Raw genomic sequence first — 16,037 nt, 5'->3', positions numbered from 1 at the left:
TCATATTCTTAAAATAAAGTGGTGATCGTGACTGACCTAAGACAGGGGATTTTTACTAGGATTAAATGTCAGGAATTGTGAAAAACTGAGTTTAAATGTATTTGGCTAAGGTGTATGTAAACTTCCGACTTCAACAGTATATGTTCTAAATCTTTGATGTTTTGGGGTTTCCATGAACTAAGCCGGTTGTTGTATAGAGTGAAGAAAGAGGCATGTACTGTAGGCTATATGATTCAGATGTTACACTTTATTAATAGATTCAGCTCGTTTCAAGACTTTTCAACAAAGAAGTTGTATGTATGTACAGTATGTGTCATTGTTATTATACATACAGTAAACAAACCATGAATAAACTGAGGCAAATTGAATAATATTACAAAGTATTGTTACATTTCATATTCTAATAAATATCTTTTATATATTTCATGTAAGCTTATAAGATAAGTACTGTTATAATGATGTAAGAAAATGGCCAAAACACCAAGTAGGAAAACAGAGGCAAAATGCTGCATAGCCTCTTGATTCCCTGAAAGAACATTCAGTATATCAATCATCTAACACTTACACTAGTGAGTCGTTTAATGGCAACAGAAAAGTCAAACCAAGATTTCAGAAGTTAGTCAGTGTTAATCTTCCAAATGTCAGAATCAATATCTTACATCTTCTCTGTGAAACATTTTCTTCAGGCTACTCCTTGAATTCCACTCCATTTTCTTGGCAAACTTGTAGACGCATCCAAAGAGATCAGGGAACATTGTCATCATGTCAACAGAATCCGCATCCTCAGTGCTTCAGAGAGAGAGAGACAAAATATTCAACCACCTTCAATGGTAAGAGAGTAAATAAAGTGAATGTACATGTTTTTAGACAAAACAATGAATGTCTTACTAGTGCTCATGAAGGTTGCGTATGAAGCGCAACAAACCCAATGTGTTGTCAGGGTAGGCCTTCTTTTTACCATCCAACTTGTCCATCAACTCAGGCGGCATCTGTGTACACAAATAAATAACAGTAAGTGTGACTACTACTAGACACTACACTAGGATGAATGTACAGGTAAAGTGTGTAGGTAAAGAGTGACTACTACTAGACTAGACACTACACTAGGATGAAGGTACAGGTAAAGTGTGTAGGTAAAGAGTGACTACTACTAGACACTACACTAGGATGAAGGTACAGGTAAATAACAGTAAGAGTGACTACTAGACTAGACACTACACTAGGATGAAGGTACAGGTAAATAACAGTAAGAGTGACTACTACTAGACACTACACTAGGATGAAGGTACAGGTAAATAACAGTAAGAGTGACTACTACTAGACACTACACTAGGATGAATGTACAGGTAAATAACAGTAAGAGTGACTACTACTAGACTAGACACTACACTAGGATGAAGGTACAGGTAAATAACAGTAAGAGTGACTACTAGACTAGACACTACACTAGGATGAAGGTACAGGTAAATAACAGTAAGAGTGACTACTACTAGACTAGACACTACACTAGGATGAATGTACAGGTAAATAACAGTAAGAGTGACTACTAGACTAGACACTACACTAGGATGAATGTACAGGTAAATAACAGTAAGAGTGACTACTACTAGACACTACACTAGGATGAATGTACAGGTAAATAACAGTAAGAGTGACTACTACTAGACTAGACACTACACTAGGATGAATGTACAGGTAAATAACAGTAAGTGTGACTACTACTAGACACTACACTAGGATGAATGTACAGGTAAATAACAGTAAGAGTGACTACTACTAGACACTACACTAGGATGAAGGTACAGGTAAATAACAGTAAGAGTGACTACTACTACTAGACACTACACTAGGATGAAGGTACAGGTAAATAACAGTAAGTGTGACTACTACTAGACACTACACTAGGATGAAGGTACAGGTAAATAACAGTAAGAGTGACTACTAGACTAGACACTACACTAGGATGAATGTACAGGTAAATAACAGTAAGAGTGACTACTACTACTAGACACTACACTAGGATGAAGGTACAGGTAAATAACAGTAAGAGTGACTACTACTAGACACTACACTAGGATGAATGTACAGGTAAATAACAGTAAGAGTGACTACTACTAGACTAGACACTACACTAGGATGAATGTACAGGTAAATAACAGTAAGAGTGACTACTACTAGACACTACACTAGGATGAATGTACAGGTAAATAACAGTAAGAGTGACTACTACTAGACACTACACTAGGATGAAGGTACAGGTAAATAACAGTAAGAGTGACTACTACTAGACACTACACTAGGATGAAGGTACAGGTAAATAACAGTAAGTGTGACTACTACTAGACTAGACACTACACTAGGATGAATGTACAGGTAAATAACAGTAAGAGTGACTACTACTAGACTAGACACTACACTAGGATGAATGTACAGGTAAATAACAGTAAGTGTGACTACTACTAGACACTACACTAGGATGAATGTACAGGTAAATAACAGTAAGAGTGACTACTACTAGACACTACACTAGGATGAAGGTACAGGTAAATAACAGTAAGAGTGACTACTACTAGACACTACACTAGGATGAATGTACAGGTAAATAACAGTAAGAGTGACTACTACTAGACACTACACTAGGATGAATGTACAGGTAAATAACAGTAAGTGTGACTACTACTAGACACTACACTAGGATGAAGGTACAGGTAAATAACAGTAAGAGTGACTACTACTAGACTAGACACTACACTAGGATGAATGTACAGGTAAATAACAGTAAGAGTGACTACTACTAGACACTACACTAGGATGAAGGTACAGGTAAATAACAGTAAGAGTGACTACTACTAGACTAGACACTACACTAGGATGAAGGTACAGGTAAATAACAGTAAGAGTGACTACTACTAGACACTACACTAGGATGAATGTACAGGTAAATAACAGTAAGAGTGACTACTACTAGACTAGACACTACACTAGGATGAAGGTACAGGTAAATAACAGTAAGAGTGACTACTACTAGACACTACACTAGGATGAAGGTACAGGTAAATAACAGTAAGAGTGACTACTACTAGACACTACACTAGGATGAAGGTACAGGTAAATAACAGTAAGAGTGACTACTACTAGACTAGACACTACACTAGGATGAATGTACAGGTAAATAACAGTAAGAGTGCCTACTACTAGACACTACACTAGGATGAAGGTACAGGTAAATAACAGTAAGAGTGACTACTACTAGACACTACACTAGGATGAATGTACAGGTAAATAACAGTAAGTGTGACTACTACTAGACACTACACTAGGATGAATGTACAGGTAAATAACAGTAAGAGTGACTACTACTAGACACTACACTAGGATGAATGTACAGGTAAATAACAGTAAGAGTGACTACTAGACTAGACACTACACTAGGATGAATGTACAGGTAAATAACAGTAAGTGTGACTACTACTAGACACTACACTAGGATGAAGGTACAGGTAAATAACAGTAAGAGTGACTACTACTAGACTAGACACTACACTAGGATGAATGTACAGGTAAATAACAGTAAGAGTGACTACTACTAGACTAGACACTACACTAGGATGAAGGTACAGGTAAATAACAGTAAGAGTGACTACTACTAGACTAGACACTACACTAGGATGAAGGTACAGGTAAATAACAGTAAGAGTGACTACTACTAGACACTACACTAGGATGAATGTACAGGTAAATAACAGTAAGAGTGACTACTACTAGACACTACACTAGGATGAAGGTACAGGTAAATAACAGTAAGAGTGACTACTACTAGACACTACACTAGGATGAATGTACAGGTAAATAACAGTAAGAGTGACTACTACTAGACACTACACTAGGATGAATGTACAGGTAAATAACAGTAAGAGTGACTACTACTAGACACTACACTAGGATGAATGTACAGGTAAATAACAGTAAGAGTGACTACTACTAGACACTACACTAGGATGAAGGTACAGGTAAATAACAGTAAGAGTGACTACTACTAGACACTACACTAGGATGAATGTACAGGTAAATAACAGTAAGAGTGACTACTACTAGACACTACACTAGGATGAAGGTACAGGTAAATAACAGTAAGAGTGACTACTACTAGACACTACACTAGGATGAAGGTACAGGTAAATAACAGTAAGAGTGACTACTACTAGACACTACACTAGGATGAATGTACAGGTAAATAACAGTAAGAGTGACTACTACTAGACACTACACTAGGATGAAGGTACAGGTAAATAACAGTAAGAGTGACTACTACTAGACACTACACTAGGATGAATGTACAGGTAAATAACAGTAAGAGTGACTACTACTAGACTAGACACTACACTAGGATGAAGGTACAGGTAAATAACAGTAAGAGTGACTACTACTAGACACTACACTAGGATGAATGTACAGGTAAATAACAGTAAGAGTGACTACTACTAGACACTACACTAGGATGAAGGTACAGGTAAATAACAGTAAGAGTGCCTACTACTAGACTAGACACTACACTAGGATGAAGGTACAGGTAAATAACAGTAAGAGTGACTACTACTAGACTAGACACTACACTAGGATGAATGTACAGGTAAATAACAGTAAGAGTGACTACTACTAGACTAGACACTAGGATGAAGGTACAGGTAAATAACAGTAAGAGTGACTACTACTAGACACTACACTAGGATGAATGTACAGGTAAATAACAGTAAGAGTGACTACTACTAGACACTACACTAGGATGAATGTACAGGTAAATAACAGTAAGAGTGACTACTACTAGACACTACACTAGGATGAATGTACAGGTAAATAACAGTAAGAGTGCCTACTACTAGACACTACACTAGGATGAAGGTACAGGTAAAGTGTGTAGGTAAAGAGTGACTACTACTAGACACTACACTAGGATGAATGTACAGGTAAATAACAGTAAGAGTGACTACTACTAGACACTACACTAGGATGAATGTACAGGTAAATAACAGTAAGAGTGACTACTACTAGACACTACACTAGGATGAAGGTACAGGTAAAGTGTGTAGGTAAAGAGTGACTACTACTAGACACTACACTAGGATGAAGGTACAGGTAAATAACAGTAAGAGTGACTACTACTAGACTAGACACTACACTAGGATGAATGTACAGGTAAATAACAGTAAGAGTGACTACTACTAGACTAGACACTACACTAGGATGAATGTACAGGTAAATAACAGTAAGAGTGACTACTACTAGACTAGACACTACACTAGGATGAATGTACAGGTAAATAACAGTAAGAGTGACTACTACTAGACACTACACTAGGATGAAGGTACAGGTAAATAACAGTAAGAGTGACTACTACTAGACACTACACTAGGATGAATGTACAGGTAAATAACAGTAAGAGTGACTACTACTAGACACTACACTAGGATGAAGGTACAGGTAAATAACAGTAAGAGTGACTACTACTAGACACTACACTAGGATGAATGTACAGGTAAATAACAGTAAGAGTGACTACTACTAGACACTACACTAGGATGAATGTACAGGTAAATAACAGTAAGAGTGACTACTACTAGACACTACACTAGGATGAAGGTACAGGTAAATAACAGTAAGAGTGACTAGTACTAGACACTACACTAGGATGAATGTACAGGTAAATAACAGTAAGAGTGACTACTACTAGACACTACACTAGGATGAATGTACAGGTAAATAACAGTAAGAGTGACTACTACTAGACACTACACTAGGATGAAGGTACAGGTAAATAACAGTAAGAGTGAATACTACTAGACACTACACTAGGATGAAGGTACAGGTAAATAACAGTAAGAGTGACTACTACTAGACTAGACACTACACTAGGATGAATGTACAGGTAAATAACAGTAAGAGTGACTACTACTAGACTAGACACTACACTAGGATGAATGTACAGGTAAATAACAGTAAGAGTGACTACTACTAGACTAGACACTACACTAGGATGAAGGTACAGGTAAATAACAGTAAGAGTGACTACTACTAGACACTACACTAGGATGAAGGTACAGGTAAATAACAGTAAGAGTGACTACTACTAGACTAGACACTACACTAGGATGAATGTACAGGTAAATAACAGTAAGAGTGACTACTACTAGACTAGACACTACACTAGGATGAAGGTACAGGTAAATAACAGTAAGTGTGACTACTACTAGACACTACACTAGGATGAAGGTACAGGTAAATAACAGTAAGTGTGACTACTACTAGACACTACACTAGGATGAAGGTACAGGTAAAGTGTGTAGGTAAAGAGTGACTACTACTAGACACTACACTAGGATGAAGGTACAGGTAAATAACAGTAAGAGTGACTACTACTAGACACTACACTAGGATGAAGGTACAGGTAAATAACAGTAAGAGTGACTACTACTAGACACTACACTAGGATGAAGGTACAGGTAAATAACAGTAAGAGTGACTACTAGACTAGACACTACACTAGGATGAAGGTACAGGTAAATAACAGTAAGAGTGACTACTACTAGACACTACACTAGGATGAATGTACAGGTAAATAACAGTAAGAGTGACTACTACTACTAGACACTACACTAGGATGAATGTACAGGTAAATAACAGTAAGAGTGACTACTACTACTAGACACTACACTAGGATGAAGGTACAGGTAAATAACAGTAAGAGTGACTACTACTAGACACTACACTAGGATGAATGTACAGGTAAATAACAGTAAGAGTGACTACTACTACTAGACACTACACTAGGATGAAGGTACAGGTAAATAACAGTAAGAGTGACTACTACTAGACACTACACTAGGATGAAGGTACAGGTAAATAACAGTAAGAGTGACTACTACTAGACTAGACACTACACTAGGATGAAGGTACAGGTAAATAACAGTAAGTGTGACTACTACTAGACACTACACTAGGATGAATGTACAGGTAAATAACAGTAAGAGTGACTACTACTACTAGACACTACACTAGGATGAATGTACAGGTAAATAACAGTAAGAGTGACTACTACTACTAGACACTACACTAGGATGAAGGTACAGGTAAATAACAGTAAGTGTGACTACTACTACTAGACACTACACTAGGATGAATGTACAGGTAAATAACAGTAAGAGTGACTACTACTAGACTAGACACTACACTAGGATGAAGGTACAGGTAAATAACAGTAAGTGTGACTACTACTAGACACTACACTAGGATGAATGTACAGGTAAATAACAGTAAGAGTGACTACTACTAGACACTACACTAGGATGAATGTACAGGTAAATAACAGTAAGTGTGACTACTACTAGACACTACACTAGGATGAAGGTACAGGTAAATAACAGTAAGAGTGACTACTACTAGACTAGACACTACACTAGGATGAAGGTACAGGTAAATAACAGTAAGAGTGACTACTACTAGACACTACACTAGGATGAAGGTACAGGTAAATAACAGTAAGAGTGACTACTACTAGACTAGACACTACACTAGGATGAATGTACAGGTAAATAACAGTAAGAGTGACTACTACTAGACACTACACTAGGATGAAGGTACAGGTAAATAACAGTAAGAGTGACTACTACTAGACACTACACTAGGATGAATGTACAGGTAAATAACAGTAAGAGTGACTACTACTAGACACTACACTAGGATGAAGGTACAGGTAAATAACAGTAAGAGTGACTACTACTAGACACTACACTAGGATGAAGGTACAGGTAAATAACAGTAAGAGTGACTACTACTAGACACTACACTAGGATGAAGGTACAGGTAAATAACAGTAAGAGTGACTACTACTAGACACTACACTAGGATGAAGGTACAGGTAAATAACAGTAAGAGTGACTACTACTAGACACTACACTAGGATGAAGGTACAGGTAAATAACAGTAAGAGTGACTACTAGACTAGACACTACACTAGGATGAATGTACAGGTAAATAACAGTAAGAGTGACTACTACTAGACACTACACTAGGATGAAGGTACAGGTAAATAACAGTAAGAGTGACTACTACTACTAGACACTACACTAGGATGAAGGTACAGGTAAATAACAGTAAGAGTGACTACTACTACTAGACACTACACTAGGATGAATGTACAGGTAAATAACAGTAAGTGTGACTACTACTAGACACTACACTAGGATGAATGTACAGGTAAATAACAGTAAGAGTGACTACTACTAGACACTACACTAGGATGAAGGTACAGGTAAATAACAGTAAGAGTGACTACTACTAGACACTACACTAGGATGAAGGTACAGGTAAATAACAGTAAGAGTGACTACTACTAGACACTACACTAGGATGAATGTACAGGTAAATAACAGTAAGAGTGACTACTACTAGACACTACACTAGGATGAATGTACAGGTAAATAACAGTAAGAGTGACTACTACTAGACTAGACACTACACTAGGATGAATGTACAGGTAAATAACAGTAAGAGTGACTACTACTAGACACTACACTAGGATGAAGGTACAGGTAAATAACAGTAAGAGTGACTACTACTAGACACTACACTAGGATGAATGTACAGGTAAATAACAGTAAGAGTGACTACTACTAGACACTACACTAGGATGAAGGTACAGGTAAATAACAGTAAGAGTGACTACTACTAGACACTACACTAGGATGAAGGTACAGGTAAATAACAGTAAGAGTGACTACTACTAGACTAGACACTACACTAGGATGAATGTACAGGTAAATAACAGTAAGAGTGACTACTACTAGACACTACACTAGGATGAATGTACAGGTAAATAACAGTAAGAGTGACTACTACTAGACACTACACTAGGATGAATGTACAGGTAAATAACAGTAAGAGTGACTACTACTAGACACTACACTAGGATGAAGGTACAGGTAAATAACAGTAAGAGTGACTACTACTAGACACTACACTAGGATGAATGTACAGGTAAATAACAGTAAGAGTGACTACTACTAGACACTACACTAGGATGAAGGTACAGGTAAATAACAGTAAGAGTGACTACTACTAGACACTACACTAGGATGAAGGTACAGGTAAATAACAGTAAGAGTGACTACTACTAGACACTACACTAGGATGAAGGTACAGGTAAATAACAGTAAGTGTGACTACTACTAGACTAGACACTACACTAGGATGAATGTACAGGTAAATAACAGTAAGAGTGACTACTACTAGACACTACACTAGGATGAATGTACAGGTAAATAACAGTAAGAGTGACTACTACTAGACACTACACTAGGATGAATGTACAGGTAAATAACAGTAAGAGTGACTACTACTAGACTAGACACTACACTAGGATGAATGTACAGGTAAATAACAGTAAGAGTGACTACTACTAGACTAGACACTAGGATGAAGGTACAGGTAAATAACAGTAAGAGTGACTACTACTAGACACTACACTAGGATGAAGGTACAGGTAAATAACAGTAAGAGTGACTACTACTAGACACTACACTAGGATGAAGGTACAGGTAAATAACAGTAAGAGTGACTACTACTAGACACTACACTAGGATGGATGTACAGGTAAATAACAGTAAGAGTGACTACTACTAGACACTACACTAGGATGAAGGTACAGGTAAATAACAGTAAGAGTGCCTACTACTAGACACTACACTAGGATGAATGTACAGGTAAATAACAGTAAGAGTGACTACTACTAGACACTACACTAGGATGAATGTACAGGTAAATAACAGTAAGAGTGACTACTACTAGACACTACACTAGGATGAATGTACAGGTAAATAACAGTAAGAGTGACTACTACTAGACTAGACACTAGGATGAAGGTACAGGTAAATAACAGTAAGAGTGACTACTACTAGACACTACACTAGGATGAAGGTACAGGTAAATAACAGTAAGAGTGACTACTACTAGACACTACACTAGGATGAAGGTACAGGTAAATAACAGTAAGAGTGACTACTACTAGACACTACACTAGGATGAAGGTACAGGTAAATAACAGTAAGAGTGACTACTACTACTAGACACTACACTAGGATGAATGTACAGGTAAATAACAGTAAGTGTGACTACTACTAGACTAGACACTAGGATGAATGTACAGGTAAATAACAGTAAGAGTGACTACTAGACTAGACACTACACTAGGATGAAGGTACAGGTAAATAACAGTAAGAGTGACTACTACTAGACTAGACACTACACTAGGATGAATGTACAGGTAAATAACAGTAAGAGTGACTACTAGACTAGACACTACACTAGGATGAATGTACAGGTAAATAACAGTAAGAGTGACTACTACTAGACACTACACTAGGATGAATGTACAGGTAAATAACAGTAAGAGTGACTACTACTACTAGACACTACACTAGGATGAAGGTACAGGTAAATAACAGTAAGTGTGACTACTACTAGACACTACACTAGGATGAAGGTACAGGTAAATAACAGTAAGAGTGCCTACTACTAGACACTACACTAGGATGAATGTACAGGTAAATAACAGTAAGTGTGACTACTACTAGACACTACACTAGGATGAAGGTACAGGTAAATAACAGTAAGTGTGACTACTACTAGACTAGACACTACACTAGGATGAATGTACAGGTAAATAACAGTAAGAGTGACTACTACTAGACTAGACACTACACTAGGATGAAGGTACAGGTAAATAACAGTAAGTGTGACTACTACTAGACACTACACTAGGATGAATGTACAGGTAAATAACAGTAAGAGTGACTACTACTAGACACTACACTAGGATGAATGTACAGGTAAATAACAGTAAGTGTGACTACTACTAGACACTACACTAGGATGAAGGTACAGGTAAAGTGTGTAGGTAAAGAGTGACTACTACTAGACTAGACACTAGGATGAAGGTACAGGTAAATAACAGTAAGTGTGACTACTACTAGACACTACACTAGGATGAAGGTACAGGTAAAGTGTGTAGGTAAAGAGTGACTACTACTAGACTAGACACTAGGATGAAGGTACAGGTAAATAACAGTAAGAGTGACTACTACTAGACACTACACTAGGATGAATGTACAGGTAAATAACAGTAAGAGTGACTACTACTAGACACTACACTAGGATGAAGGTACAGGTAAATAACAGTAAGAGTGACTACTACTAGACTAGACACTACACTAGGATGAAGGTACAGGTAAATAACAGTAAGTGTGACTACTACTAGACACTACACTAGGATGAATGTACAGGTAAATAACAGTAAGAGTGACTACTACTAGACACTACACTAGGATGAATGTACAGGTAAATAACAGTAAGTGTGACTACTACTAGACACTACACTAGGATGAAGGTACAGGTAAATAACAGTAAGAGTGACTACTACTAGACTAGACACTACACTAGGATGAAGGTACAGGTAAATAACAGTAAGAGTGACTACTACTAGACACTACACTAGGATGAAGGTACAGGTAAATAACAGTAAGAGTGACTACTACTAGACTAGACACTACACTAGGATGAATGTACAGGTAAATAACAGTAAGTGTGACTACTACTAGACACTACACTAGGATGAATGTACAGGTAAATAACAGTAAGAGTGACTACTACTAGACACTACACTAGGATGAAGGTACAGGTAAATAACAGTAAGAGTGACTACTACTAGACTAGACACTACACTAGGATGAAGGTACAGGTAAATAACAGTAAGAGTGACTACTACTAGACACTACACTAGGATGAATGTACAGGTAAATAACAGTAAGAGTGACTACTACTAGACACTACACTAGGATGAAGGTACAGGTAAATAACAGTAAGAGTGACTACTACTAGACACTACACTAGGATGAAGGTACAGGTAAATAACAGTAAGAGTGACTACTACTAGACTAGACACTAGGATGAAGGTACAGGTAAAGTGTGTAGGTAAAGAGTGACTACTACTACTAGACTAGACACTAGGATGAAGGTACAGGTAAATAACAGTAAGAGTGACTACTACTAGACTAGACACTAGGATGAAGGTACAGGTAAAGTGTGTAGGTAAAGAGTGACTACTAGACTAGACACTACACTAGGATGAATGTACAGGTAAATAACAGTAAGAGTGACTACTAGACTAGACACTACACTAGGATGAAGGTACAGGTAAATAACAGTAAGAGTGACTACTACTAGACACTACACTAGGATGAAGGTACAGGTAAATAACAGTAAGAGTGACTACTACTAGACACTACACTAGGATGAAGGTACAGGTAAATAACAGTAAGAGTGACTACTACTAGACACTACACTAGGATGAAGGTACAGGTAAATAACAGTAAGAGTGACTACTAGACTAGACACTACACTAGGATGAAGGTGCAGGTAAATAACAGTAAGAGTGACTACTACTAGACACTACACTAGGATGAAGGTACAGGTAAATAACAGTAAGAGTGACTACTACTAGACACTACACTAGGATGAAGGTACAGGTAAATAACAGTAAGAGTGACTACTACTAGACACTACACTAGGATGAAGGTACAGGTAAATAACAGTAAGAGTGACTACTACTAGACACTACACTAGGATGAATGTACAGGTAAATAACAGTAAGAGTGACTACTACTAGACTAGACACTACACTAGGATGAAGGTACAGGTAAATAACAGTAAGTGTGACTACTACTAGACTAGACACTACACTAGGATGAATGTACAGGTAAATAACAGTAAGAGTGACTACTACTAGACTAGACACTACACTAGGATGAATGTACAGGTAAATAACAGTAAGAGTGACTACTACTAGACACTACACTAGGATGAATGTACAGGTAAATAACAGTAAGAGTGACTACTACTAGACACTACACTAGGATGAATGTACAGGTAAATAACAGTAAGAGTGACTACTACTAGACACTACACTAGGATGAATGTACAGGTAAATAACAGTAAGAGTGACTACTACTAGACACTACACTAGGATGAAGGTACAGGTAAATAACAGTAAGAGTGACTACTACTAGACACTACACTAGGATGAATGTACAGGTAAATAACAGTAAGAGTGACTACTACTAGACACTACACTAGGATGAATGTACAGGTAAATAACAGTAAGAGTGACTACTACTAGACACTACACTAGGATGAATGTACAGGTAAATAACAGTAAGAGTGACTACTACTAGACACTACACTAGGATGAATGTACAGGTAAATAACAGTAAGAGTGACTACTACTAGACACTACACTAGGATGAAGGTACAGGTAAATAACAGTAAGAGTGACTACTAGACTAGACACTACACTAGGATGAAGGTACAGGTAAATAACAGTAAGAGTGACTACTACTAGACACTACACTAGGATGAAGGTACAGGTAAATAACAGTAAGAGTGACTACTACTAGACACTACACTAGGATGAAGGTACAGGTAAATAACAGTAAGAGTGACTACTACTAGACACTACACTAGGATGAATGTACAGGTAAATAACAGTAAGTGTGACTACTACTAGACTAGACACTACACTAGGATGAATGTACAGGTAAATAACAGTAAGAGTGACTACTACTAGACACTACACTAGGATGAAGGTACAGGTAAATAACAGTAAGAGTGACTACTACTAGACACTACACTAGGATGAAGGTACAGGTAAATAACAGTAAGAGTGACTACTACTAGACTAGACACTACACTAGGATGAATGTACAGGTAAATAACAGTAAGAGTGACTACTACTAGACACTACACTAGGATGAAGGTACAGGTAAATAACAGTAAGAGTGACTACTACTAGACACTACACTAGGATGAAGGTACAGGTAAATAACAGTAAGAGTGACTACTACTAGACACTACACTAGGATGAAGGTACAGGTAAATAACAGTAAGAGTGACTACTACTAGACTAGACACTAGGATGAAGGTACAGGTAAATAACAGTAAGAGTGACTACTACTAGACTAGACACTAGGATGAAGGTACAGGTAAATAACAGTAAGAGTGACTACTACTAGACACTACACTAGGATGAAGGTACAGGTAAATAACAGTAAGAGTGACTACTACTAGACACTACACTAGGATGAAGGTACAGGTAAATAACAGTAAGAGTGACTACTACTAGACTAGACACTACACTAGGATGAATGTACAGGTAAATAACAGTAAGAGTGACTACTACTAGACACTACACTAGGATGAATGTACAGGTAAATAACAGTAAGAGTGACTACTACTAGACTAGACACTAGGATGAATGTACAGGTAAATAACAGTAAGAGTGACTACTACTAGACACTACACTAGGATGAAGGTACAGGTAAATAACAGTAAGAGTGACTACTACTAGACACTACACTAGGATGAATGTACAGGTAAATAACAGTAAGAGTGACTACTACTAGACACTACACTAGGATGAATGTACAGGTAAATAACAGTAAGAGTGACTACTACTAGACTAGACACTAGGATGAAGGTACAGGTAAATAACAGTAAGAGTGACTACTACTAGACACTACACTAGGATGAAGGTACAGGTAAATAACAGTAAGAGTGACTACTACTAGACACTACACTAGGATGAATGTACAGGTAAATAACAGTAAGAGTGACTACTACTAGACACTACACTAGGATGAAGGTACAGGTAAATAACAGTAAGAGTGACTACTACTAGACACTACACTAGGATGAAGGTACAGGTAAATAACAGTAAGAGTGACTACTACTAGACTAGACACTACACTAGGATGAATGTACAGGTAAATAACAGTAAGAGTGACTACTACTAGACACTACACTAGGATGAAGGTACAGGTAAATAACAGTAAGAGTGACTACTACTAGACTAGACACTACACTAGGATGAAGGTACAGGTAAATAACAGTAAGAGTGACTACTAGACTAGACACTACACTAGGATGAAGGTACAGGTAAATAACAGTAAGAGTGACTACTACTAGACACTACACTAGGATGAAGGTACAGGTAAATAACAGTAAGAGTGACTACTACTAGACACTACACTAGGATGAAGGTACAGGTAAATAACAGTAAGAGTGACTACTACTAGACACTACACTAGGATGAATGTACAGGTAAATAACAGTAAGAGTGACTACTACTAGACACTACACTAGGATGAATGTACAGGTAAATAACAGTAAGAGTGACTACTACTAGACACTACACTAGGATGAAGGTACAGGTAAATAACAGTAAGAGTGACTACTACTAGACACTACACTAGGATGAATGTACAGGTAAATAACAGTAAGAGTGACTACTACTAGACACTACACTAGGATGAAGGTACAGGTAAATAACAGTAAGTGTGACTACTACTAGACACTACACTAGGATGAATGTACAGGTAAATAACAGTAAGAGTGACTACTACTAGACACTACACTAGGATGAATGTACAGGTAAATAACAGTAAGAGTGACTACTACTAGACACTACACTAGGATGAAGGTACAGGTAAATAACAGTAAGAGTGACTACTACTAGACTAGACACTACACTAGGATGAAGGTACAGGTAAATAACAGTAAGAGTGACTACTACTAGACACTACACTAGGATGAATGTACAGGTAAATAACAGTAAGAGTGACTACTACTAGACACTACACTAGGATGAAGGTACAGGTAAATAACAGTAAGAGTGACTACTACTAGACACTACACTAGGATGAAGGTACAGGTAAATAACAGTAAGAGTGACTACTACTAGACTAGACACTACACTAGGATGAAGGTACAGGTAAATAACAGTAAGTGTGACTACTACTAGACTAGACACTACACTAGGATGAATGTACAGGTAAATAACAGTAAGAGTGACTACTACTAGACTAGACACTACACTAGGATGAAGGTACAGGTAAATAACAGTAAGAGTGACTACTACTAGACACTACACTAGG

At 37.4% G+C, this 16,037-nt stretch overlaps 1 protein-coding gene across 4 annotated transcripts in view; it reads right to left on the bottom strand.

Moving 5' to 3' along the window:
- Nucleotides 1–227: 227 nt before the first annotated feature.
- LOC106562560 (sensor for unfolded proteins in the ER ire1) overlaps nucleotides 228–16,037 on the bottom strand; it is a 29,432-nt gene continuing 13,622 nt past the window's right edge. For all 4 annotated transcript variants that reach the window (XR_006762162.1, XM_045708157.1, XM_045708159.1 and 1 more), the window contains 2 exons: nucleotides 889–989; nucleotides 228–789 (listed from right to left, as the gene is read on the bottom strand). Coding sequence is in view for 3 of the 4 variants with exons in the window: in XM_045708157.1 (XP_045564113.1) it covers nucleotides 648–789; nucleotides 889–989 (243 nt within the window). In the remaining variant the exon portion in view is untranslated. The remainder of the gene's footprint in view (nucleotides 790–888; nucleotides 990–16,037) is intronic.

The sequence above is a fragment of the Salmo salar genome, chromosome ssa26 (assembly GCF_905237065.1).
Source record: "Salmo salar chromosome ssa26, Ssal_v3.1, whole genome shotgun sequence".
Taxonomy (NCBI): domain Eukaryota; kingdom Metazoa; phylum Chordata; class Actinopteri; order Salmoniformes; family Salmonidae; genus Salmo; species Salmo salar.
The sequence above is the reverse complement of the archived record's forward strand: the minus strand, read 5'-3'. Positions and strand labels throughout refer to the sequence as shown.